Source organism: Rousettus aegyptiacus, unplaced genomic scaffold (assembly GCF_014176215.1).
Source record: "Rousettus aegyptiacus isolate mRouAeg1 unplaced genomic scaffold, mRouAeg1.p scaffold_m13_p_7, whole genome shotgun sequence".
NCBI classification, from domain to species: domain Eukaryota; kingdom Metazoa; phylum Chordata; class Mammalia; order Chiroptera; family Pteropodidae; genus Rousettus; species Rousettus aegyptiacus.
The window spans coordinates 12,598,338-12,625,715 of record NW_023416310.1 but is presented as its reverse complement, the minus strand read 5'-3'; the positions used below and the strand labels follow the sequence as shown (position 1 = coordinate 12,625,715).

Here is a 27,378-nt window from a genome sequence, read left to right as displayed (position 1 = left end):
TTTTTGGGAGCAGGGACTGAGCAGGGACGTTTTTTGTATTCTTAATGCCTTCAGTGTCCAGTCCAGTGCTTAGCCATCAAGGGAACTTGTTAAGAGTGTTGTCATTTATCGAATGTCTATTAATGATGAAATCTTCATAACTACTCAGTGAAGGAGGTATCTCCATTTTGCAGATAAAGAAATCAAAGTTCATCATGTTTGAATGAATAAAATGCTTACATTAAAAGCTGCTGTAATATTAACCACACCAGTACATTTGAATAATACTTGCTTTACACTTAACAAAACTCCGTTGTCAGTATGGGTACCCTTGTCCTTCGAACAGAGGTCTGTTCCAGAAATGGCCATTCAGATGACAGCACAGTGTTAGAAACTGGAGAGCAAGCTGCTTGGGTAGTGGTGTTGGTTGTTACATATGTCAGATTGTATTTATGTAGTCTCAGTTTAGTTAATAAGTGTCTGTGTATATTTTGGACCTAAGCTCATAGCATATCTTTGCTGTCAATAAAATACTTAATGGTTAGTCTTATAATCATGAGCTCCCATGGCATGGAAATAGTATGGTTATTTCCGCATTCATCATAGCTTGGCAGCTTGGAGAATATAGATATAATTTTCTGTTTATAGTGTAGGCATAAGCCAAATGGAAAAACACGGACTAATTGTTTTATATATAAGTATAACCCAAAATCAACTTGAAGGGTACAAGGACTGAATCACTTAAATGGACAAAGAGCATCTATTTTATTTTTTTTATTATTTATGTCTACAGCATCTAGTCTTCCTAAGTGGTCTCCCATCCAAGTACTAACCAGGCCTGACTCTGCTTAGCTTCTGAGATCAGACAAGATAGGGCGTGTTCAGGGTGGCATGGCTATAGACCACAGACCGTGGCTCCACTGGGGCACGAACCCAGAACCTTCTGCATGTGAAGCAGACGTGCTAACTGCTCCACTATGGAACCATGTCCACTTCTATTTTTAAAAGCATTTAGCTTTGAAATCTATCATTACTTTAAGAAAATAAGGCTATTTTATAATACTGTTTGTGCTGCCTTTTCAAAGCCTACTCTTGAAAATGAAGAAATAATTGTCCTATTATGTCAGAGTGCTTTTTGAAAGCACTGTTAAAGAGTAGTAATTTTTAAGAAGGGCAGGCAGATGACAGAGCCACCGCTGTAATGTTCTTATGCATGCTTTTGTGAATTCCTTGTCAGTTTTTGTAATGCATCATGTGCCTTTAGGTATTTCCAAATGTAAAAATAATTTTCTAAAAGACTTTTTTGTGAGGGGAAAACAAATTAGACATACTTATAGTGTGATATGTCTAAGTAGCAGACTACCTTGCCTGTAGTATAATTGTTTTAAGTTAAAAACAAGGGGAAATTCTTACTATTGACAGTTATGGCCGATCCATCATTTGGGTTTTGGGTTAACATATCTGTTAGCTGAATTTCATTACCTAAAGTTAAGAGTTTAAAAAATTCTTTCTAATTGTTTGACAGTTTTGTAGCCTGTCCCAGGTAGGTTATAAGAACTTTAATTCAAAGGACAAATATCAAGGATTTATTCTGTGTCAGGTCTGTGTGCTAAGGTGCAGTTACGATCAGTTCTCTGCACCGGACATCTAAGGCTCAGACTTTCAGACTTCTTTTAAGGGTACGAGGGATGATTGTGTCCATACACATGTATGTGGATACACTTGTGTGCCAGAGCTGCTTTACATTCTTCTAAGTTAAAGTTTGAGTTTCTAGGAAAGGTTTTTATGACTAGAGGATGTATCGATTGCTAATTTGAAAATGGCTGAAATGACATAGATCTCATCATCACTCTGCTGCCTAACAACTTTTGGTAGGTCTTATAGGATAGTGTCCAAACTTGTTAGCATTTCATATCATAATTTTCTGTATCATCTTTTAAGAGCACCAGTAAAGCAGAGCCTGCAAGGTCTATATGTCTCTCCAGGTGCTAGCCACTAGGTATTTGCAGTTTTTTTTTTTGTTTGTTTATTCATTTTGGTTCTCTTACTGGGTGTCTCCTTTTATCACCTAGGCTATTGATACTTGAGACTGAGATCTTTTCTATGACTGCATAATGGACACCTGCACTGGTTCTTGGTGCCATTTTTAGTTATGTTGTTGGTGTCACAGCAGAAAACGTGAGATGTCTTGTACAGGCTGAGTTTTGAGAAATTATTGCAGATGTTTGTGTCATCAAAGGAAGCTGGGTGCTCAGACATTCTGAGGGAAACGCCCCAGAAAAAAATGTGTGCATCACCTTCTTGCTCATCTAGTCCCACAGTAGAAGTGAGTCCGGGGACTGGGTGATTAAGAGCAAGGCAGGCCCTTTCTCACTTTATTCTCTCCAGCTTAAAGCACTGCCTCTTAACTCCTCAGTCCTCAGCGGAGGAATACAGCCAGGACTTCCTGAAGACCACAGGGGTACATCAAGCAGCCAAAATGATGTGGCTTTGCATCATACATGTGACATCATGTGACATTTACCAATGAGTCTATGAAGGAATCTTAACAGTACCTGTTACACTAACAGAGTAACCCTGACTATGGCTAAAAGTTTTTCTCACCTATGCCAGCTAAAAGTAAAATCTTTTAGCCACACTGCCCTAGGCTCCTCTGATGAACACACAAACCATACCAATAAGTGGTCTGATTTTAAAACCTAACTGGGAATTCTCATGATTTACAGTAAATGTCAAAGAAATTAAGCATATATGTAGACACAAGTTCAGAATTATACCTTCTCAGAAGTAATTACCCAATATAAATGAGAGCAAATCTAGATGAAACTAAGCAGTAAATATGAAAACAAGCTCAAATCACACATTCTTTTCAAAAGTAACTTTGCAGCATGAGTGTGTGTCTCCAAGGCCTAACACACCTTCTCCTGTTAGATGCACAGTGTTCTTTTCCATCTGGGTGAGGACAGCTCATCCCTCTTAAGTTCAAACAAGCAGAGACTGCAAAATCACAAAGTGCTCAGATCCCACATTTGATTGCTAGGCCATGGGATTTGAACACCATATATTCCTTTAGTTACTCAGGAGAATTCTGAGCCTGCGATATGAGTGACAAGTAATACCTACCTCATAGGGCTGCTTAGAGGATCAGTGGTAATTTTATTTAAAAATAAATAGATGAGGCCCAGCAATGTACAATAAATCATAGCTATTATATTTATTATCACTCTCCTGGCTGCTTGGAAGGCTCCTTTCCATTCTTCCTCCCAAGAGCAATGGCTCATGTCCTTAAAGTGATTCCTACCTACAATAATGATGGACAGAAATTTATCGAGCACAGAGCCTTTATTTTACATGTCATTTTTAAAGAGGACATTTTTATAATTCAGCAGCCAACAGAATTTCTAAGAGAGAAAGTGACAGCAAAGGTAACTGGCTCAAGTCCCTCTGTGTACATCAGTACATCGTGTACATTTCATGTCTGAGCACCTTGTGTGTCTGGCTTAATTGAAGGTAAGGCAGTGTAGATTGTGCGAACAAGAAATCTGTGTTCTGTGATCGGGAATGGCTACTACATGCATCACGCAAAATGCACGACCTGAAACATTGTGAGCTGCAACCAAAGTTTCCTCAAGCAAAGATGCACGTGAACAATGACGAACGCATACAGGGCAACTCGGGCAGAGAGAATGGACAGTGTCGCAGGGCAGTGAGAGTAGCACACTGATCAAGAGCCCCAAGTAGAAGGAGCCGTCCCAGTGGCAGAGCAGGCTAGGAGGGTGAGCAGCAGCCATCTCCAGCCACCTCGAGTTCCTTCCTGCCTTCACTCTAAGTTGAGCAGCTCCACGTCAAAGATGAGGGTGGCATTGGGAGGGATGACACCGGGGTGGCCCGTGGCTCCATACGCCACATCGGGGGTGCAGGTCAGCTTCGCCCTCTGCCCCAAGCTCATCTAGCAGGGATGGGGGCAGATGGGGAGAGGAGAAAGAGGACCCAGCTTGATTTAAAAGAAAAAAGTAAGATAACTATGGCATTTTCCCAAACCATCCTCATGGTAACAAGATCTGAGATGATTTCATGTGTGACACACTGAAGTTGAGCTAAGGGTTGTAACACATGCAGATTCTGCCTCAGAATAGCAGAAACTTGACTGTAGGACAATAACTTCCACAAAGTGTCAAATTCATTCATCCAAGAAACATTGCTGGCCATTAGTGTAATGCCCAACACTTCTATTTGTTCATGATTATTTTTCACCCTCTTCCAAAGACGCCTAAAGAGAGTGTATAAAGAACACATGGATGTGCACACTCAGGTAGGGTACAGAAGCAATTCATTAGGTTTAGAGATTAGAGGCCACAACAAGGTGGAGAGGGCCAAGAGAACCATTCTAAATGATGCATCATATGACTTCATGGAGTGCTTGAACCGGACTCATTACAGCAGTCATCAGGAACTGGCATGGCATTAGACAACTGGTGAGATTTTTAAAAATCAATTTTTACGTTTTGAATAACTGACTCAAAAATTGGAATGGATTGGTTAATAGTATTGTATCAATGTTAATGTCCTGGTTTTGATCATTGTACTATGATTATATAAAATGTTAACATTTGGGGAAGCTGGGTAAAGAGCATATGGGAATGCTACTATTTCTGCAATATTTTTGCAAGTCTGAAATTGTTTTTTAAGTTAAAAAAAAAAAAAAAAAAACACCTTGGCCTACCCTACTCCAACTCTTCTTCCTCAGTCCCAGACAGCTGGTAGCTCACAGGCCTCCCTAGCGAATGCTGAGCAATCTTGGGGGGATGTGCTTGGGATGAGAACTCCCAGGGACACAAAGGAGTCAGGGTGGCAACAAAAGGGGTAGGGACACAAAGCCAGAACTGAAACTAGATGGCCTTGCCATGCCCTGGCAGTAGCATCGAAACAGTTCGAAACAGTAACGGTCTGTGATCAGCTGGAGAGCAGAGTGCTGAGCCCAGACACCTGACTCCTCAAATCTCCCCCCTCCCCGCCCTCAAGAGGATCCTCATCCTACCTGGGCTGCGCCCTCTTCAAAACCCTTGATGACTTCCTGTTTGCCAATTCTGAACTTGAAAGGTTTGTTTCTGTCTCTGGATGAATCGAATTTCTTCCCATTTTGGAGCATTCCTATGAAAGCAAGAATAAAGGGGAAAAGAGCTGTGGTCATGAGTCAACTCCTAATTCAAGTTCAAAATGTCTAAAGTGGATTTCCTGTTATGCACAATCCTCTTCCAATCTTCCCCATCAGTTCTGTTGCCCGAACGATAAACCTGGATTCTTCCTACTGTCTTACCCCACATGCAGCCTATCACCAAGTCCTACATATCTTTGGAATCACCCGTTTTCTCCATTTCTATTACCACCACCCCAGGACCTCACCAAGTCACCATCATGTCTCACTGGTGTACAGGAACACTCTCTAAATGGTCTTTTTGCTCCACTCTTATTCCTCCATTCTATTTTCCACACTGTACCCAGAATGATTTTTTTAAACACATACCTCACCATATTACTCCCTTGCTTAAAATACTTCAATAGCTCCCCATGGCAAAATCCAAATGCCTACATGGCAAACAGGTACTTCAAGATCTGGCTGTTGCCTACTCAATAACCCTCTGTTCTGCCCTCCCTTCCTCTTCCCCCATGTCCTGTTCAGGTCATACCTTCCTCAAATACCTCTGCACTTTACAACTATTTTGAGGTCACTTCTTCATCTTGAAGATGTTTTCCCAAGCATTTCCTCCTTGGCTGAGTCCTCACCTGGTTTTTTCAAGGCTCCCCCACCATGCAAAACCCAAAGGTCATAGTGAACAGTGTAAGGTGACCCAGCCAGTAAGTAGTGGCCTCCAGACCCCATACAAGGGCTGTGTGAACCCAGAATACCCTAGAAGCTGTCTTAGCAGTTGCCTAAAAGCTGCTTTTCTATTTTCTTATTGGTGACTGACTCAAAGATCAGATTTTCTTTAAATGATGCTGTTCTGAAACTTCTTCCTGTAGCCCCTGGATCACAACAAAAGGCAATGGGGGTCCGAAGAAAAACTGTCCTGTAAGTCCAAAAACTAGATTCTAACTTCATAGTGTGAAGTTAAGTAAATCACTTCCTTTCTCATAGATTTGTCATGTTTAACATGGGAGGTCTGGGCCAGCTTAGTGTCTGTCTAAGCATCTGTGATTCTTTATCCTAGCTCCTACAACTTAAATGTACACAAGGGACAGTCTTATCACCTACTTTATGGGTAGAATAACTTGGGCTCTTACCCTGGGTACTAAATCAGGCTAAGGAGAAAACCCTATGGTTACACAGATGGATACTAGGGAGATCAGATACAAACTCACGGATACACACAGATTGCTAAGTTATTCAGATATACAGAGATACTCATGCTTGCTCACATGCACTTAAGCACACGGACTCAGAAGAAAAACCCTGCTGGCCAAACAGATGCTAAGAAAATATTTAGATACACTAATCTACATACATTCACATAGACACATATTTGGACAACTACATACATGACTATGCACACACATGCACACACTCCATTTAAAGACTGACTTTCTCATTCCCCAATTTCTTCAGGTTTCATATGACTTAATCTACTTCAGCTCACACACAGTTATCTTCTGCCACATGTTCAGCCAAAACCATGCAGTCCAGAAACACCCGTATGTATATATATGTATGGTACTTGATTTGACAAAGGTGCCACTGCATTGCAAAGGATAAAGGATAATTTTTTGATTAATGTTGCTAGGTCAACTGTAAATCCATATGGAGAAAAATGAACATTGACCCCCTACATCACCCACATACAAAAATCAATTCCAGATGAATCACAGACCTGAATATGACAGATAAAATAATAAAGCTTCTACGATATAATAAATAGAAGAATATCTTCGTGGCCTAGGGATAGACAAAAATTTCTGAACTCAACATAAAAAGTACTAACTGTAAAGGAAAAGACTGATATGTAGAACTTAATGAAAATTAAGACCTTCTGTTCAAAATACGCCAACAGAAAAGTGAAAAAGGTAAACCATAGCATGGGAGATGTTTGAGATAGATACAGCCAACAAAAGGCTCATATCCAGAATACAGAAAGAATTTCTATAAATCAAAAAGACAGACAACCTAATTTTTTCTTTTTAATGAACAGAATTTGAGCAGACTAAAGAGAGTATCCAAATGGCCTATAAGCACATGAAAAACCCTGTGCCCTAGCAATTTCACTTTCGTGTATAATCCAGCCAAAATGTGTATAGCTGTGCACCAAAAGACATACAAGACTGTTCGAAGCAACACTGTTCACAATAACCCCAAACTATAAACGATCCAGATGGTCATCAGCTATAGAAAGGATAAACTGTGGTATATTAATTGTAGTATATTCATACAATGAATGGTCCAGGAATAAAAAACAACCCATCCTGGATAAGTCTCACAGACATAATATTGAGTGAAGTAAGCCAAACACAAAAGAGTATCTACTCTGTAATTCCATTTACATAATCTTCAAAAATCGGCAAAACCAATTCATGGAGCCTCATGGAGCCGCAAGTCAGAACACTGGTTACCTTTAGGGAGGGGCAGTGACTGGGAGGAGGCGGGAGGGAAACTTCTCCGGGGGCTGGAAATGTATGTGTTGATCTGGGTGGTGGTTACTTAAGTGATCACTTTGAAAAATTTCATGGAGCCATACGTCTGTATTTATATTTAATTTAGAAAGTTTACCAAAAAGTCCCACACAGCCTCCTGCTGTGTTTGATGAGACAGAGCCACTCGTGGCTGACGTTAGTGTTTAATGCATGTTGCCTCCTCTTCGTATGTATTGTGAAAAGTCTTTGCAAAAGGATGTCGGGGTCTCGGTAACTTGATAAGTACAGATCGTCTGCAACATGTAGAACAGATAAATCAATTACACAGGTCAGAGGCCCCAGAAGACTCATGATAATTAGGCCACATCACCGGGAGATAAAACACAGCTCCAGCCCACTGACGTCAGCGACCAGCAACACAGCAGTTGAGAAATACCCACACTGTCTGCCTAGAATTAACCTGGCACTTCACACTGGCCTGGAGAACTGCTAAAAATGGCCCCATCTCAATATGTCCTAGGAATTAAACTGGCCTTGCTGTCTGCTAAGTGGCTGTCACCAGGTTTGCCACATTGGGAAGCAAGTCACAAGGCAGAGCATTCGTCCTCCCCCATTAGAACAAACATTTGCTCGTGATCTTCCTGCCAGCAGTCTTCAGATACTCCATCTAGAATGTTCCTCAGCCCACCTGGCCTTCCAATACAGATCATCCAAGAGGGGTCAGCAGAGATGCGGGGTCCTCCTCCAGCTCCCAAGCACCGAGCCAAACACTGCTGTTACCCATCCCCCCATACACAAACAATGCACCAGAGTCTCTGGATGACCCCAAGTCCCCACAGCCCCCCAAAAGGTAGAAATCCTCCCATTTCATCTTTGTGCCCCCAGTGTCCAGCACGGCATCTTGCACACAGTAGGTGCTCAATAACAGTAGGCCGAATTAAACAGTCTATTCCTGAAAAAAGAAAGGAAGTTCTGAGGAAGCCGCCCTCCTCTTCGATAATACTGTAGGATGAAAAGGGAGTCTGCAGAGAGGTTCAGGGCTCTCAGAGCTGTAAGAAGGGATTTCCAAATATCAGACAGACGCAGGAGGGCCCGGGCTCCACCCTGTCCCCAACGGAGGGAAGAGGGATGGAGGGGTTTGGCTCAATTGGAGGCTGACACCACAGAGGTCTCTAGTATAAGTGGGGAGGAGTTAGCCTTGCAAGCCCCCTTTCTCACTCCCACTAGGCTTGGCTGGGAGAAGTGAGGGCACAGCTGGTTAGAGGAAGACTTGGCTGCCTTGAACTCTGGGCCTGATCCAGGGCAGCAGACATCTCTGGAGAGGAGTGTCAGAAGAGAGGTCTGCCTTGGCAGGGGCAGAACCGATGAGGGCGAAGGGAGGCCTACCTGTGTAGTGCACCACACACGTCTGGCCCTTCTTGGGGAATGTCCTTCCTGCAAGGAGACATGAGGGCAGATGAATGAATAGGGTATTACAAAAAGTCGCCTGGGATATTCAGATGAGATTGTGACCATGACCTCTGGCCCACATTCCCTTCCATAGCAGGGAGGCAGGCTCTAGTTCCGGCTCTGTGCCTCGTGTGAGCCAGATTAGTCACTTCACCTCTCTGGCCTTGATTTGAACTTTATTCCTTTGGGTTCCTTGACTCCACTCTCTCCTGGTTCTCTTTCTTTCTTTGAGGTCTCCTTTTACTTCCCTTCATCCATTTCACAAACATTCACTGACAGCCTACTGTGCCAGAAACACAAAGCAATATATGAACTTTGGATGAAGTTAGCGAAACAGACACATAAATAATAGATTCTAATGCAGGGTGATAACTGTGATCAAGGATGAGTAAACATAATTACTCACAAATATTTACTGACTACCCATTATGTGAGAGTTTCGGGTCTACCTGATTTCAGGGGACAAAGCAGTGAACCACACAGGCAAGATCCCTCCTGTTTTGGACTTTACATTCTAATGGAGGGAGACAACCCTCAAATAAACAAGATAATTATAGATTATGATAAGTTCTCTATAAAGACGAATTAAAGAGAGATACAGTGGGACAGGCCATTTTAGAAAGGAGAGTCCAGAATGTCTTCTCATCTGAGCTGAGACTTGAAGAATGAGCAAAATGAGGGGGAAAGCACTGAAGGAAAAGGGAGCAGCGAGTGTACAAAAAATGAGGCAGGAAAGAACAAGTGGACTGATAGCAAGGAAAGGGGCCAGGTGACTGGAAAAGGGGGAGGGAGATGGAGACAGAAAAGAGCTGGACCTCCTCAGGTCTTGCGTAGCCGGATTTAATTCTAAGTGCAGTAGGAAGCCACTAGAAGGTTTTAAGCGAGAATGAGATATTCTGAATTAAGATTTTATAAGATTGCTCTGGCTGCTGTGTGTCGGATGGATGGTCAGGCGCCTGTTGCAGTAATCCAGACAGGAAATCAATGATGGTTTGAATTAACGTGGTGGCAGCAGAGAAGAGAGCAAATGAGATTGGAGATATATTTCGGAAGCAGAGCCGACAGGGTATGCTAATGGAGTGGATGTGGGGTCCAGGAGGAGGGATAAGGATAGGTCAAGCACAGTATGGGTGGCTGGCTGGATGGTGGAGCAAATTCCCGAGATGGGGCAGACTGGGGAGGAACAGATTTAAGTGGGTGGCGATCTTGAGATGCCTATTAGACATCTGAGTTTATATTGCAAGTAGGCAGATGGAGAGTCTGCACTGGAGGTATAAATTTGGGTGGAGTTTAAAGGTATGGGGCTGGATAACAACGCCTTGGGAGGCCTAACAACTGAGCCGACACTTAGAGAACTCTGTGATAACTGGAGGAGGGAACAGCTAACCGGCTGTGGGTGTCAGGGAAAGCATCGGAGAGGAGATAATAGTTGAACTGAGGTCTTAAAAGATGAGTAGTTTGAAACAGGAAGTAAAGGGAGATAATCTGGAAACAGTGAGCAACATGTTCAAAGGCCTAGAGTCAAGCATACGGGGAGCCCTGTCTGGTTCACTGCTGTAACCCCAGAGCCCAGCACACAGTACATGTTCAATAAATATTTGCTGAGTGACTGGTGTGTTTAACAACTTGCAGACAGCTTGCTAAAGCTGGAGAAAAAGTTGGTAGTGGGAGGAGGGACTGGTAGTAAGAGATAAGGCTCTAGTGTGGAAGGAATTGGTTATATCACCGTATACCTGGAGAAGAAGATGAGAGATTCATTCAAGTATTTTATGCCCAAGGAGGGGCATGGTCAAAAGGCATTTTAAAGAGTCCTCAGGCTGTGGTGTAGGATGTGAATGAGGGCGATGTGGGGAGGCCAGAAGGAAGCAGGGAGGTGAGACTGGAGGTGGGGAGACCAGTTTAGAGGCTGTGCAGAAATCCAGGTGACAAGATGGTGGCCTGAACTAAGGCAGTGATGGAACTTAGAGATATTCAGCAGGAGGGCTTGACAGGGCTCAACCAAGACAGGCGTTCCCCAGCACGGCAGCATACGTGTTGAAATATTAATTCGTGCATTCCTCTCCTGGGTTACAGCACAGTTGCCTGGCCCTTCTGTGCTTCCTTGACTCAAGGATTTAGACAGGGCTGAAAGCAGAAGGCCAGACAGAGCTCCTCCAGACTTTCCCGAAAAATCTAATCCTCAAGAGAAAATGCTGCTTGTCCCGCTGCCAGCAAGGGAGGATAGGAGAGAACACTCTACAGTCTTCTTCGAGCAAGGGAAAGGGAAAAGAGATCTCCAGTACCAGCCCTCACCCACCCACCGCCGCCACCACCACCACCACAGAGCTCTATGGCAGTGTCCTGGGGGGCGGGGGGCGACAAGTCCTCAAGGATGTGCTTCCTGGGACCCAGCACCACGGTTGCCAGGGAAGGCAAAGAAACTGTACGGGGGGGGGGGGGGACGGGGAGGGGCGCAGGGCGGTGTGTGATCCAAGGGACCACTGCCTTTCAATAAGGAGTGGCCTAGAAGCAAGAGGGCCTCTAATTTTCGGAGGTTGGGGTGTCTCAGTAATGTCTGACATGAAGTTTGCCTGTTCTATCATGCAGAAATGGGGGCTCCAGTCTGAACTGTTTTGTTTAAGAAATAAAGAGGTGGCTACTCCTTGCACATCCGGACCCAATCATACAAGGGTGACACCTGTGAAAAGAGCGGCGTCAGTCCCGGAGGCTGGGAGCAGGGAACACAGAGGAGCGCGAGTTCTGTTTCGGACTTGCCGACTTTGAAGTATCGGTGGGCAGGGAGAGGTTGAGCAGCAGCTGGATAAATGGTCGACGGGGAACTCAGGTCGGAGGTCTGGGCTGGAGGCTTAAGTTTGAAGGCCACGGGTCTGCAGACGAGACTGAAGACCACGGGAGCGGGCGGGAGGCGGGTGAGGAGGAGTGGGGCGGGGAGGATAAAGCGAGATGCAGAGGCGGGGAGCGCCGCTCCCTCCCCAGACCGGCTCGGTCCCTCCAGCGTCTCCAGCTCAGCCCGCAGGGGGCCGCCCGACCGCAGGCCCGATGGGGGGTGGGGGGTGAGGTGGGGGGCGCGCTTTAGAAGGGGGTTGCCCCGAGCAGGAGAGACCCCAAAGCATGTCCTTTCCCCTGTTTCTAGAGCTCACCCAGCAGAGCAGGAAAAGCGGAGCTAAAACCTGGCCCTGGGAAATCATCAGTAGCGGATAACTGAGCGAGCGGTTCCAGCCGCGGCAGAGGCAGCCCGCGGCCCCCGGGGCGGTGGCGGGCAGCAGACCCCCTCCTCCCGGCCGCCGCCTTCGTTCCCTAGGAGAGTCGGCGCGGAGGGGACCGCGGAGGGTCGTCTCCCAGCCCGGTCGGTGGTCTCCCCTCCCGCCGCCCCCATCCTAGGCCCGCCCCCGCTTCGCGCACCCTCCGCGCCACCCCTAAACCAGACCCCCGTCCGCCCAGCTCCCCACTGGGACCCCTCCTCCTTCCCCCGCTCCACCGCCTGGTACCGTCTCCCGGGGAGATGGTCTCGATCTCCACGCCCATCGCAGTCCCACCGGCCCCGCCTCCGAGGGTCCCCGCTGCTGCCGCGACCCCGGCTCGGCTCTGGCCCCGGCCCGGCAGGCGCCCCGACTCGCCGCCTCCCCGCCGCCACTGCAGAGCCGGAGGAGGTGCGGCGGGAGTCAGGACCTGCGCGGGGAGGGGCCACGGGGAAGGGGACGGCGGGGCGGAGCGGCGCGGAAAGGTGGGGTCGGCCGGGGCGGGGCCCTGGAGGAGGCACCCTGACGCCGACTGACCCGCTGACTGGGGAGAATGCTGAGGCGCATGCAGGCTGCTCACCTATCCATCCATCTATCCAGCTGTTCGGCCATCCGTTCAACACATGCTTTGCTCTGGGTAATCCACCCGGTCGCACAGACTAGGTGGAAGGCCGGCAACTAAACCAACTCTTAAATTAGTTGCGCTCACGCTCATGGGGTTCAGAACGCTATGGAAGCACCAGAGAGCCACCTGCCCTAGCTGGGCTGCCCCGATCTGCAGCAGCAAGTTGGGGGTAGGGCGCGGAGTGGGGGTGATGTGGGAGGGAGGAAAGGGTCACAGCTGACCTTTCTCCACCTCGTTCACCATCCCATGTAGCTCTGCCCCACGCAGAGATGGGTTCCCACTTTTCAAGGCAAAGAACTGCGCCCTGGGGATGCCAATTGAATTAAGACAGAATCGCTGCCCTCGAGGAACTAAATCTGTGTGGTAGGTAGGGAGACGGTTACTGCGTGCAGTGATTCGTGCTGTGGGTGAATGAATGTGTTCTACCTTGAGTTCGCCCACCCCAGAGAGATCTAGGAATCTGTAAAGATTTTTTGGAGGAAGTAACATTTGCTTGAAGAATGAATGGGGCTTTGAATTTCTTAATTTTTTGTTCTAATTCTCCCCTGCGTTGTTCCAAAAATTATGTGAAGGTAATGATTTTAACAAGTGGCGGGGCAAGATAGGCGTGGAGAGAAAAGTCTGAGCACAGGTGTCCAGAGCAGGCCTTAAAGATGTTCTTCCCCACTTCTCTACCCTCCACCCTTCCAGGCGGTCGGGTCGGAGATTTCGGGTTATCAGCATCGCTGATGGAGGATTGGCTGTGTTGTTCAAGAAAGATGATCAACTGTACTAAGAGTCAGGATCTGAAATTCAACAGAGGCTGCTCCACGGTGCGGCCCAGAGTTCCCAGGAGTGTAACTTGATCTAAAGAAGCCTAGTGATGCACCAGCCTTTAGGCAGGCACTTTTGGGGTTCGTGTAGAACAAGGGTGTGTAACTGGCACAGGTCAATGGAGTGGCTTCAGTCCAATGTATAGATAAGAATTTTTTTCTGGGGGATTTTTATTACATTTTAAAGAGGTCCTCGACTCCTTCCCATCCCCGACTCCTCCTCCCCCTCAAATAAAAGTTAAGAACCCGTGTTGACGGTAGGGCTCCCGAGCTCCTTCTTAGACTAAACTGGTGAGAAGTAGGGGACGGCGCTAATCCTCTTAATGGAGAAACTGAAGCCGGTTTACGGTGGGTGGAGTTTCATGGAAACTACAACTCCCAGAGATTTGTGCGACAAAGCCCGAACTTACTGGCCAGTGGGAAGGACCCTCTCCTGACGTGACACATGGAAAAGCCAATAAGCACGGAGCGCTGCCGAGCTTTCCCGACCGCCGCTCACCTATCAGAGGCCTTGGAGTCGATGCTTCCGTTAGCCGCGCCGGACTCGGGATTCCTGGTAGGTGAGGTGGGATGGCCCTGGGGAGGCAGGATTTTTGTGGGGCAGTGAGACTAAAGATATTTTGTCTCCACTGCTGCCCTGCCTGGCGGGTGTAGGCGGTCTGTGGGTGGGCGGGGAGGGAGGTGGAGGAACCCACACTTGGGGGGGAGGATGAAAGACACCCATGGGCGCAGGAGTATGGGGGTGGGGGGCTAGTGGGAGGTCCGCGTGCGAGGGTCCGCGGAAGCGGACGAGCCAGGGTGGCTTTAAATGAGTGAATACATTTCCTGTGACTCGTGAGTGACGCTTCTGGGAGTACATCCTGAGGAAGCTATCCAAAATGAAAATGCTTTATGTGTGAAGACCTTTATCACAGCGTTTTTTATAATAGGATAAAGTTGTCTACAACTAGATGTCTCAATAGAGAGGAAAAATTACTTGCAACTTCACTGCGTGAATATTAAATGGCCTTTAAAAATAATTTACAAAACTTTTAAATAACATGGGAAATGCTAATATATGATGTTAAGTGAAAAAGTTGTGATAGGAAATTGTACGGTATAATTGAAAAAGTTTAACCAAAACTCCACAGAAGAAAGTCTGGAGACATATAGTCATAATTTTCTTTGTGGGTTTTTTTTTTTTTTTTTACCCTTTTACCTTTCTTGTGTGTTACTTTTTAAAAAGTAAGTATAAATAACTTGAAATTATTTCATAGTGGAAACACATAAACAGGAAAACCAGGCGGAGGTTATGTACTCCTGTGTAAACCTGCTGAAGCACTCCAGTTCACCTAAGCCCCTTGATCCTCACCATGAGTTACCTTTAAAGAGGATTAAAAACAGAAGAATTAAATGGCCACAGATTAAGCAAGAGGTCCTGGTTCTGATCACCTCTCCCCTGAACTAATTGCGTCTGCTTTTCTCTCTCTGAAACACCCACGGCTCCTGATTTCAGCTATCTTGTAGTCCGAGGGTTGAAAGATGAACAAGGATACAGTAAGCTATAGGCAAAACATAAATATTTTAAAAGATACACAATAATTGGAGACCTCCCAAAGGTTATTTCAGCCTTTTCCCTCTTGGCGCTCTGATCTTTCACAGCGAGGCTGTCCTCTGCAATGGCTTTAACGTCTAAATTATTTTTTTTTTAAATAAGTTTATTTATTTAAATTAGCTTCAAGTAAACAATACATTAGTTAGACATCTATAATGTTCATAAAACGATCCCTCCAATTGCTCTCTCCTTCTCCTGGCTCCCCACTTAGCTATCATATTAATGCTAACTACATTCCCTCTTCCATGCTCCCGGTGCCCAACTATCGACTACTAATTTGTACTTCTTTAACCCTTTACCCTATTCTCCCAGCCTCCCTTCTGTCTGTCACCAAATTATCCACTCTATTTGTGAGTCTGTTTTTGATTAGTTTGTTCTTTTTGTTCCTTAGATACCACATATAAGTAACTTCCAAATTCTTAACCTCTGACTACCTAAGGTACCGTGGTACCCTATAGACATCTTAAATGAAGCACATCTGTTACTAAGTTTATCACACACAACACATCCTTCTTACCTTTAAAGCATGTTCTCCCTTCTCTATCATAAATGGTTTAACAATTTCCTAAGCAAAAACTTTGGGTGTTAATTCTTCCTCACCATTTATATCCTACCGATATTTATTACATCTGCTTTAGAAATATATCTTGAGTCAGGTACTCCTTCTCTATCTACAAACCTGGCTCACTTTCTCATTGAAACATTCAAACTATTTCACGGCCCCTTATTGAACTTGTCACTTCTCTTTCTTAGGTTTATCTTGCACACTGTCACATGATTGTGTGCTGATTCCTCCAAATTTCTCAGCAGTCCCTTTATGATCGGGGAGATAAAGTCGGAAAGGTATATCAATATTAGATCATAGAAGGCTTTAAATGCCTTGCTAAGACATTTCGAAAGCACTTCTTTGTATATGTAGACTGGAGATGCATCCAAAGGTATTTGAGCAGAAGAACAAAATGGCTGACTGTGATTTTTTTTTTTTCCCCAAAGATAATTCTGTTCAACCATGTAGTATTAAGGCTCAGTGGGACAGAAGAGACTAGGATCAATAGGACTTGTCCTTGACTGACCCTACTAAAAGAGGAGAGGTCGTCAGGACCTGGACCACCAATGGAGCAAAAAGGGTTAGAGCAGATTTTTAAAATTATCATTAGGTTTTTGAGAAAAATATCCCAGATTTCTTCTTGTAACTAAAGGTGGAAAACATTAAAATTAATTATTCTAAAAACTTCAGTAACCTTATTACGTTTGTTTTCCCATTATTCACAAATCCTTACCCTGTCCTACCCCTGGTCATATACACCCCCTTAATGACATTAAACTGACTTGTGTGGCTTAAAACGTATAAAAATTGTCTTTGATATAATTGGTCCATTAGGAATTTTCTCTATCCAGTAAAATGTACCATGCATTATTTATCAATAAAAGTCTTTTAGAAGTGCATAAGTGAGGGAAAACATATCTTATGTAAGACCAGTGGGTTAGGGATGGCAGTTTTCTTCATTAATAATGACAGGGGACTTATTTCTCCATTTAGTAAACCACTGCAGAACCATTTAATCTGACATGTGTAGAACTATAACAAGCCATTCTTTGGTGGTAAAGATTCTAAAAGCAAGGACAAAGGTAGCAAAGAGGTATGTTAAGTTTGAAGTGAATGTGTGAATGTGGGTAGGACTAATATCAGCCATAATGTAAAGTCTAAAACATACTTGAATAGCATACAGCTCAGCAGAGAAACCAGGAGAAGAGATGCAGATCTGGGAATAAGAAACGTAGGTGATAATTGAAAGCCCGAGAGTAGCTGACTTTGGAAGGAAGGAAAAGAGAAAAGTAATTAGAACTGAATACTAAACTTTTTGGCTCCATCCACATCTGGATAAAAATTGGAAATAAGCTGAATTCCCACCTATAGGAGAATCATTGAAAACATTACAGTATATACATACTAGGGTGTCTTGCTGCTACTAATACAGCTACTTCAAAGATTGAGGTGGATCTATATTACTGACTTAGGTGCCCAAGATTTAAAATAAATTAGTGAATGTTATGTGACCTATGATCCCAGTAGTAATTGGTCATATTTTGGAAAACCGCTTCGTAATTTGGCGAGAATCTCCCATTGTGTGAGTTGTGGAAGGCAGAGCCCATCCCCTATTACAGAAGCCTCTGTAGAAAACCCTCCCTCTGCACCTCCTGGCTGCTAGAGCAAAGGCTATGTGAGCTGAGCTCAGCCAGTGAGAGGCTTCCCCCCTTTGTGAGTCTTAAGCAGTTGCCATCAGGTGAAGGGGCAGTGAAGTTAGGTTCTCAGCTGCTGATGTCTCTGGAGAGAGGCAGAAGAGACTTATTATGCCTAGCCTCACTGGGTTCCTACGTGTTTTCTGAGTCTGGTTCTTGAGCCACCTTTTTATGCTTTAATTAGTCACAGTTGTTTCTGTTGTTGATGCCCAGGAACTCTGACTTATACCCCATTTTTTGTTTAGAAGAAAAAACTTAGCATACATAAAATCCTTTATGTTTGTTCGTACGTTTCTTTAACAGTTTCAAAGGCTACACACTAAATTGTTAACAGTACTTTTGTCAAGGACTTGAGATTTGGGGGATGGGATGGTGTTGGTGGTAAAGAGGGCTTGGCATAGGGTAGGAAGAAACATTTTGCTTTACTTTAGATGCTTCTTGGTTTGTTTGAATGTCATTGAATCAAGCATGTACTTGAGTAATATAATTGTTTGGGGGAAAAAATGAAACAAATGAAGATAATACTTGCCTAACCTACTTTACATTATTGTGAAGGATTATTGCAAAGAGCAAATGCAGTAGGGAATATGAAACTATTCTAAAAATTAAGTGCTATTTGAATATGATGAAGTAGAAATAGCAATAGCGACTTTTGAGTCATTTCAGTATTGAGGTAAAGACCATTTTGAAGGGAGTTGAGGAAATAACTGCTAATAAAGTCAGGGACGTGAATATCAGATATTCATTGAATTGGCAGTGAAAGGAGACTAGAAATTAGATGGCGAAGGAAACTTCTCGGCTTTTTAATTTGACACTTTTCCAGCTCAAAAATTGAAAGTACCATGAATAACTGACGTAACCTCAACCTCAATATAAAATTTTGTTGTTTGTTTGTTTGCTAAAACATTTTGAAAGCAAGTTTTAGGCATCAGGACACTATCCCAAATACCTCAACATGCACATTTTAGCAATAAGGACACTTCCCTACATAACCACAATACTATGGCCACACTTAAGATTATTAACAATAATATCCCCTAATATCCATTTCATATTCCAGTTTCCCCAGTTCTAAAAATATTTTTTGTACAGCTGAAACTTACTGGATCTTGTTAACCAACGTCACCACAAAAAAATAAATGTAAAATTTTTTTACAAAGTAAAAGTAAAAATATTTTTTTGTAGAAAATTTTATTTCCTCAATTCAGATGCAGAGTTTATACATTGCGTGTACTTATTATGGTAGTCTCTTTTAATCTGCCATATTCCTCCTGCCCTTGTCACCTCTCATAGAGTACTGACCTTTGAAAGGCATAAGCCAGTTGTCCTACATTCTGGATTTGCCCCGATTATATTCTTCTCCACGTATAGCTTTCCTTCTTAATTATTTCAGATAACCTTTATCTTAGAGGATGGAGCTGGGAAAAGGAAAACTTCTCAGGACTGGGCTGAATGCATTGTACCAAGCAATACACCCCATTCACGGCCTTGCCTGGACCAATGGGAATCAGGTAGTCCTGACTGACATTCAGCTTCAGAGTGGAGAGGCCACGTTTGGGGACTCAAAGGTCATCGGACATTTCAAACACGTATATGCGGTATCCTGGGCCCCACCTGGTACAGCTGACGTGCCCGCCCTGCTCGCTGTCCAGCACAAGCAGCATGTCACTGTGTGGCAGCTGTGTCCCAGTACTACAGAGACCAGCAAATGGTTGATGTCTCCGACCTGCGAGATTAGAGAATCCTCCCCTGTCCTTCCCCAAGGCTGCGTGTGGCACCCAAAAAGTGCTGTCCTGACTGTGCTCACTGCACGGGATGTCTGCATTTTCCATGACGTTCACTGTGACAGTTCCCGGGTGAGAGCGGACAGCAACACCCACGGCCTTATTCACTGTGCGTGTTGGACCCGGGACGGCCAGAGGCTGGTGGTGGCAGTGGGCAGCAGCCTGCATTCTTATATTTGGGACGGTGCTCAGAAGACTCTTCATAGGTGCTCCTTCTGCTCGGTATTTGAAGTGGACAGCTGCGTGCGCTCCATCGGAGCCACTATGGACTCACAGGTCGCCATAGCCACTGAACTTCCACTAGATAAGATCTGTGGCTTAAATGCTTCCGAAACACCGATTGTTCCACCTAGGATTGAAGACACTTCTCTGTATACTTCACCGGTTACTGACAAAGTACCCTCTGTGGAGAAAGAGGTAACCCCTCATGAAACAAATCCCGAAGCCTCAGTTTCTCCCTTTTCAGGTCCCCTGGATCTAACTCATATACATTTCAGTAGATCTGCTTCTGAGGGCAGTGCTCTTTTTTGTCTAAGAAAAAAGGACTGCTTGACTCGAACTGGTCTGGATTCTTCACATTTGGTCCTTGTGACCTTCGAGAAAGAGGTTACTCAGACCAGAAAAGTCACCATTCCAGGCATTCTGGTTCCTGATCTAATAGCGTTTAATCTTAAAGCACAGGTCGTGGCAGTGGCTTCCAATACTTGTAATGTAATTTTTATCTATTCTGTCATTCCATCATTTATGCCAAACATCCAGAAAATTCACTTAGAGAGTAGCGAAAGACCAAAAGGCTTATGTTTCTTGACAGATAGATTATTATTAATTTTGGTAGGAAAACAAAAATCCACTGATTCCACATTTCTTCCTTCTTCAAAGTCTGATGAGTATGTCATTCGCTTGATCGTTAGAGAAATAATGTTGGAAGAGGAATTTCCAGTAACATTGAGTGAAAACCAGAGTGGCTACTCTACTTTCAGTACCCTGTTAAAGAAAGCAGAGAGAGAAAAGCTAATTGAAAGTCTTTCCCCAGATATTTGTCACCCAAACAGAGGGCTCTTGTTAACAGCTAATAGCAGTGGTCGAAGTGGAAGGCCTGGAAGTGCCCTTATTAAAGAAATCAAAAGCCCTCCATCCAGTGTCCGTCATTGCCCCATAGCCCTGGAAACTCAAGATGCCGCGCCTGCTAACCAGTCAGTAACGCTGCCCACACCCAGCAGCAGCCCAGACTTCACCAGCAGCCCAGACTTCACCAGCACCCCGGGATCTCCTAATTTCCTCCAAAGAAACAACTTAGAAAGGGAAAAGGAAACTTACCAGCTATCTAAGGAACTAGAGGTTTTATCTAGGAACCTGACTGAAGTCCAGCGATGTCTTTCTAAACTCACAGACTTCCTATATAATGGAAAGAAATCCTCTCCAGTGTATCCACTCTCTCAGGATCTGCCTTATGTCCACATCACTTACCAGGTAATTTCTCCTTTGAGGAGCTGCCCACTGTACCTAAAAGCTCCTGCAGCCAGTGGGTACTGCCAGCAACATTGATGAGGAAGATGGCGTTCTGATGGAAGTGGGCATGTTGTGTTACAGGCAAGTTGTTTTACCTCCCCAGATCGGTTGCCTGCTGCCAACCACGTGGACACACATACCAGTGTACGCTGATTGCACCATGCGCGTGATGTGAAAACGTAAATGAGTGCACTTATTCTGGCAATTTATATTTAGAAAAAAATTGTTTTAATTGTGCTATTGTGAAAATGTTTCTTTATGCAGTACAGACCCTCTTCCATTTATAAAAATGGTTATATTTACTTTAAAATTTTTAATTGTATCTATTTATGCATGCATATGCAAATACATAGTATTACGTGAATGGGATTGTATCATATCTGTTTTTATCGCGAACTCTTTCCTTCCCTGTTGAACGTGGTCCTGCTTTTCTCCCTTGGACCAGCGCCTTAATGTGGATCTTTCCATAGTTTATTTCATAGTCATTTAATCTTACACAGATCTTTGTATATCCAGACATTATAGGGGGTGGGCGTTTTGTTATTGTTTTACAAAAATAAGGTCATATGGTACACTCTTTACTTACTGCTGAGTGTGCTGTTTATTCAGACGGTTCCTTCTTGGTGGCCATTCACTTAGTTTTCAGTTCTTAGCCACTCCACATAGTGCTGCAGTAGTATTCTGTATATATCCATTTGTATATATAGTTTTGTTTCTGTTGGGTTGGTTCCCAGAATGGAAGTGCAATTCGAATATATGTTTCTACTTTTAATAGAGTCGCCAGATTGCCTTTCAAAGATTTTTGCGTAACAGCACATCTTCACATGCTCACCAGCAACCTATGAGGTTGTCCTTTTCCTCACATCCTCATGAATCTGATGTGAAGTGGTATTTCATTTTTATTATTTTTTTTCCTTTACTGAATATGAGTGCATATGTCTTCATGTTTTGGGGCGAATGAATGAATTGCCTAGTGCTTATTTTTTTCCTATTGGGTTATCAACTTATAAGAGATTTTTCTTTAGTGTAGAAATTAATATGCATGTAATAGTATATATTTCCTCACATTTTATTGTTCGGGTTTTTACATTTACATTTTTAATATTTAAATTTTTGTGTCTGGGCCTCTTCTGCTTTCTGAGAATTAGAAAACCAGTTGTGCTAGCATCATTATTAAAAATTTACTTTTATCTCACCTAACTTGATCTACCACATTTATCATATATAAACTTATCTATACTGGAATCTAATTCTGGATTCTCCATACTGTAACTACTATAATGCTAATCTCTTTACCTAGAACTTTAATACCACACTAACTTGAGTACTACAGACCTAATAGATCTTCTTCTTAAAAGACATTTGCAGAAAGTTGGTATTCAAATAGGTAATCAATAATATGCAAATTACTATTTAAATAATGGTCAAGGAGGTATTTTAGTGTTCACTACCATTATCACATTTGATAACATTAACAATAATTACTTAATATCATCTAACACCTAGTTCTTATTCAGATTCCCCCAATTCTCCCCAAAATCATTTAAATCACAGACCAGCTAAAAATTAGTTAAATCACTGATTAAAAATTTTTTCAAATTGATTTCATAACCACATTAAAAATCTTAATTATATCACATACCAAAGCTAATAAAAACACGTTTATAAACATTTAACATCTCTAGGTTTCTCAGCAGTCAGAAAATGAGTAGTGATAACTTTAAGAAGTTAGACACATAACTTACTAATAAAAATCTTTACAATTTATAGTAAGAAATGTTAACTCCATTGCTTCTGCATTGGTTTAACAACTTTTATTTTTTATATTCGAAGAAACCTTATTTTGTAGGTTCTGTTGTTGAGAAAAGAGACATGCTTCTCTGCAATGGCAAACTAAGGCTTGGTACAGTTCAGCAGACCTTTGGCCTCTCTCTCATTGAAATGCTGCATGGTAGGTAAAATTCAGACATTAACGCTCTCCAACACCTCTTCCCTCCACCATCTGTTTTGTAACTTTCACTGGTAATGAAAACGACATGTACCAACCATTCAGTGATTCACCAGATAGCTAAAAGTATTAATAACTAACTGCGTACTGTATACCCAAGTATGTCATACACCTGTAATAGACACCAAATACACAGAAAATATGTGTTCCGCCCTTAAGGAACTTACAGCCTAGCTGGGAAACCTAAATTCACATGAAAAACAAGAAAAGAGTTACAAAGCCACATGTGACAACTACACAGAAATGACATAAAAACCTTACATCTACCTGTTATACTAAAACATGAAGATCGTAGCAGCATTGCACAGTATTTCTTAAAGAAATTGTTTTCACGGGCAGCCAACATGGACACCTCGATGGCAAGGGCCCGAGCCACGCATGTTCCATCAGATGCTTGTTTTCTTGCTGTCACTTTGTCACAGTAGCCACGTCACTGAACATAAAATTGGGTTTCATTTTTCCCCTTGACATTGTAACATTGGCATTTTTCTGTTTTGACGCACACATTGATGACATGACTTCGTAATTATCGTTACTCCTGGTGGAGTGAAAATGTTCCATTCTGAGATAGACCATATTTTATTTTGCCACATTTTCTTTTGCATTTGGGTGGGTCCCAGTTCTTCACAATTATAAATAACAGTAATGAGAACCTCTCTGCATGTTATATGTTGTTTTCGGAAAGTATAGACTTTCAGAAGTGAAATTACAGGGTCGAAAGGTAATACGCAGTAGACTTGAAAGAACCAGAGAAGGTCCAGGCCTGTGTTATGCTAGGGGCCCTTGGGTACGCTGGAATAAACCACTCAGGATTGTCCGGGCCATTGTAGTCTAGCTCTAGTCACAGCCTCCTAGTGTGTTTAGAGGTTGGACAGGATTTAAAGAATAAAGTTTCCTCCATAAGAGTAGCTATTCCCAACTTCGCGTATTTTCTGAAGAAACCGTTTAACAGCATATGGATAAGGTGGGGTCACTCCACACACAACCCCTAACACATGTGGGCAGCCACAAGCTCACATAACATACCACTGAGTAATAAATGCCTAGCATGAGTGAAAATGCATGTCCCGTAGCTACGCCTAAGTCATCAGCATCCCTTTCCTGCCATATAACCAGACCCTATGCAACACTCAGTTGTTCCATCTCCCCATGCTCTGCCAAGTCTTGTGATAGGTTTAATGTTATCAACTACTATATTCTTCCCCTCAAAAAAAAAAAAAATCATATTTGTTATTTTTATTCTATAGAATAAGGTGAGATATCCTAAATTGCCTGTGTGTTTATTTTACTTTGCAGACTCGCGCTGGATCCTGCTCTCTGCTGATAGTGAAGGCTTCATCCCATTAACTTTCACAGCCACACAGGAAATAATCATAAGAGATGGCAGCCCCAGGTCAAATATCTTCAGAGACCCTGTCACAGAGTCTTGATTCTGTTCCTTGTCTCTAAGTCTTTCAAGTCCTTACTGCCCAAAGTTAGGTGCCGCTTGTTCTAACCACTTAGGCAGTATGGCCTGATTCTGTTTTGTAGAGTATTTGCTGTGTAGCTTTTCAGACAAGGCTGTTACAAACGAGATCTGTTTTCTACTGTGGACTCTCCCCAGCTGAGATTCACTCTGTGGCACAGAGGTGAAGCACTTGCCAGGCTAGCTTGGCCATTTCTCCCCCAGGCTGTAGCAGAGCCGGGTCTTGGCTGGATGGTTCAGAGTGATTGTGTGTTCATGACTATGTGGTTTTGTCTAAGGGCAGAATTTCCTCAACAAAACAATACTGCAGTGGCATATGGATTGTGTTTTATGGTTCCTCTGAGGCCTTTTGTCCCTTGCTCAAAGCTGTCTTAGAAACACTTATAAAGGTACCTCAGCAACGTATGTAGATCTTTCTCTTGGCTTAAAGATGAGGAAGAGTGCCGGTGAACCTACACTCCAAAATATTCTTTTAACCCTAAACCAGCAGGAATCCACAGAGCTCAAAGGAACACAAAAAGATGAATGACTTCTGCCTCCTCCCTAACCCCCCACCCTACTCCACCCTTCCACAACAGGAAATAGTCCTAATGTTGGCTGGACCTCCTAGAATTTAAACCTAACCCTCTTGCTTCTTTAGAAAATTCTGGCTAACAGAGGTTCAGATACTCCTAAAACGTGGCCCTGGGCAAATTTCTAATGAAATTCCAAGTGCTTTGGCCCCTGTAGACCCCACTTGAGCATCTGCTGATGCTACTAGTACAGTGCCCTGCACAGGTGAAGTCTTGAGGTGGGACTTCTTGCTGTCGCCCCTCCAGATTTTCTCCCTGAAAAGCTTTTTTGTTGTTGTCGTTTGTTTTGAGATTATAAAAATATCTTATTTTTCCTCTTGTAATCTTTAAGTTAAATTCTCTCTTTAATTTTGGTATTTTGCTTTTCCCTCCATTCAGGTCTTAGAGACCAGCATAGAGTCTGTGAGAGAAAGTGTTTCTCAGAAAGTTAGAAATTTCACCGACTCTCTGGTACTTCTAAAAAGTACCAGTTATTATAATTTTGGGCTAAAGTGCCAGCTTAGTATAATGGAAAGATCCCCGATTCCAGCTTCAGAGAGACGCAGTGCTTCTCACTGCCCTCAAACACAATTATAAATTTCAATTACTGCAGCATAACAAATCGATCAGTGTGTGTGGCCGGTCAGAACACATCTGCAGATAAAGTATTTCAGCCATCCAAGCTCCATTAGCACATAGGTATTTTTTTCTCTCTCTTTCCTTTAAAATTATCTGGAAAGAAATGTTTTGTACCCTTGGGAACTCCCGTCTGTTACCATTTGTGGAGATGGAGCTGCGATAGGGAAGAGGCGAGGGCCCATTTTGTGGTGCAAATGCATTAGAGCGCTGCCCGGATAATGGAAGTGGAGGCTACTTGTCTGTAATCAGTTGCCTGAGAGCGGTGGCTGAGGACAGTCTGGGGCCTGGCTGTACTTGCAAAGGAAGCGTCTGGGGGGGATGAAAGCACACAACTGAAGCCTAAAGAGGGGGGCTGGGAGACCCCACAGTAAGGTCAGTGTGGCTGCCTCAAGGTGTGTATAACAATCACCATTTTGCTGGTCAGAATCCTGTGAATGAGTCTTCAGTAAAATCTCTCACGGTCGACGTGGCTATTTTGTTTCTAATGTGGATGTTTTAATAATATTTTCTTTGCGATTTTTACTGGTGTACAGAAATGTTCTTGATTTTGTGTATGTGTATGTTGTCTCTGTGTTTCTTCTTCTAGTGGATAGTCCAGAATATATATTATTTAGTTCTTTACAACAAATCTGATACTATGACAACTGTGTAAAAAAGATGTTTCCTTGGCCCATGCTGTTATAGTCATATAATAGCAGATGGAAGATAACCCAGTATTTGCTGGCTTTGAAGATAGGGAGAGAAGAGCTAGAGCCTTTAAATTATTGTTTAATGTTATATTGAGAATATTTTGCATAAGGAAAGATGTTATTTACAAATCCCATTTTTTGCCCAAATTTTTCTAAAATTTGGGTATTATTTGATACATATAATAGACATAAAGTATAGAAAGGCTTTATAATAAAACAAACCACCTACCACTTAATTTAAGAACCAGAACGTTACTAGAAACCATTCAGAGTCCCTGTGTCCCTCCTGGATCCTTCTCCCTAGAGCTAACTCCACCCCAGAGGTAATTCATCTCTTGGTTGTTGTCATCCTTTTTTCATTCTTTTTCTTTCTTTCTAAAAAGGAATTTCATCACAACCACATGTGCACATCAACCTAAACAACATAATATTTATTTTCCCTTGTTTTTGAGCTTTATACAATGGTATCGTATATAGTTTTCTGCAATGTGCTTTTTTTCACTCAGTACTGTTTCTAAGATTCATATTTGTAATGTGTATGTTCTGTGACTTTCACTGCTTTGAGTTACTGCAATTTATCCATTTTCCTGCCACGTACATTTGGATCGTTCCCTGTTTTTTGTTTGCTTTGTTTTGTTTTGTTTTGTTTTGTAATTATAAACAATATTTCTTTGAATATTCTCGTTAAGTATCTCCTGACACAAGTGTTCAAAAAGTCTCTCCGGGGTCTTTTACCTAGAAATGGAAGTGCTGGAAGGCAGGGTGTGTGTAAATTCAAACTGTTTTCTAAGCTGATTATGTCAGTCATCACTCTCAACTGCAGCACATCAGGGCTCCTATTGCTATGCCTGCCCAAGGCCCCTTGATTTATGACACTCTTAACAGTTCTAAATGGTTTCGCATTGATATCCTGATATTTACTTCTGGACCAAATCGAGCATCTTTCACGTGTTAATCGGCCATTCTGAGTTTTTTCTTTTGCCAATTGCCTGTTCCTGTCTTTTGGCCAAATACCTGTTAGGTTGTCTCTTTCTTGTTGAGTTGTAAGAATTCTTTATATATTCTATATTCTAGACATTATTAATATATGTGGTTGATATATCTTCACCTAGTTTGGGACTTGTCTGTTTATGGTGTGTTGTGTTGAATAAATATTGTTAATTTTATTGAA

The 27,378-nt window shown here is 43.1% G+C and overlaps 2 protein-coding genes and 1 pseudogene across 6 annotated transcripts; 1 reads left to right on the top strand and 2 right to left on the bottom strand.

Annotated features, from left to right (window-relative positions):
* Positions 1 to 763: 763 nt before the first annotated feature.
* On the bottom strand, positions 764 to 882 carry LOC118605625 (annotated as a pseudogene).
* A 2,287-nt stretch (positions 883 to 3,169) lies between these two features.
* On the bottom strand, positions 3,170 to 12,705 carry FKBP1B (FKBP prolyl isomerase 1B). Of its 4 annotated transcripts, XM_036224509.1 has the most exons (6): positions 12,192 to 12,310; positions 11,729 to 11,930; positions 9,206 to 9,334; positions 8,989 to 9,036; positions 5,018 to 5,130; positions 3,170 to 3,928 (listed from the first exon to the last, which is right to left on the bottom strand). In XM_036224509.1, exons 5-6 carry the CDS (start codon positions 5,126 to 5,128, stop codon positions 3,800 to 3,802), a joined length of 240 nt encoding a protein of 79 aa, XP_036080402.1. In that variant the 5' UTR covers positions 5,129 to 5,130; positions 8,989 to 9,036; positions 9,206 to 9,334; positions 11,729 to 11,930; positions 12,192 to 12,310; the 3' UTR covers positions 3,170 to 3,799. The 4 variants fall into 4 exon arrangements, with proteins under 4 accessions (XP_036080402.1, XP_036080403.1, XP_015977255.1 ...); XM_036224510.1 differs by lacking the exon at positions 9,206 to 9,334; XM_016121769.2 differs by lacking the exons at positions 9,206 to 9,334; positions 11,729 to 11,930; positions 12,192 to 12,310 and adding an exon at positions 12,540 to 12,705.
* A 394-nt stretch (positions 12,706 to 13,099) lies between these two features.
* Positions 13,100 to 27,378, top strand: LOC107498549 (WD repeat and coiled coil containing). Of its 2 annotated transcripts, XM_016121790.2 has the most exons (5): positions 13,102 to 13,278; positions 13,606 to 14,283; positions 18,956 to 20,816; positions 22,689 to 22,806; positions 24,160 to 27,378. In XM_016121790.2, exons 3-5 carry the CDS (start codon positions 18,975 to 18,977, stop codon positions 24,291 to 24,293), a joined length of 2,094 nt encoding a protein of 697 aa, XP_015977276.2. In that variant the 5' UTR covers positions 13,102 to 13,278; positions 13,606 to 14,283; positions 18,956 to 18,974; the 3' UTR covers positions 24,294 to 27,378. The 2 variants fall into 2 exon arrangements, with proteins under 2 accessions (XP_015977279.2, XP_015977276.2); XM_016121793.2 differs by lacking the exon at positions 24,160 to 27,378 and having other exon boundaries at positions 13,100 to 14,283; positions 18,956 to 20,936; positions 22,689 to 22,795.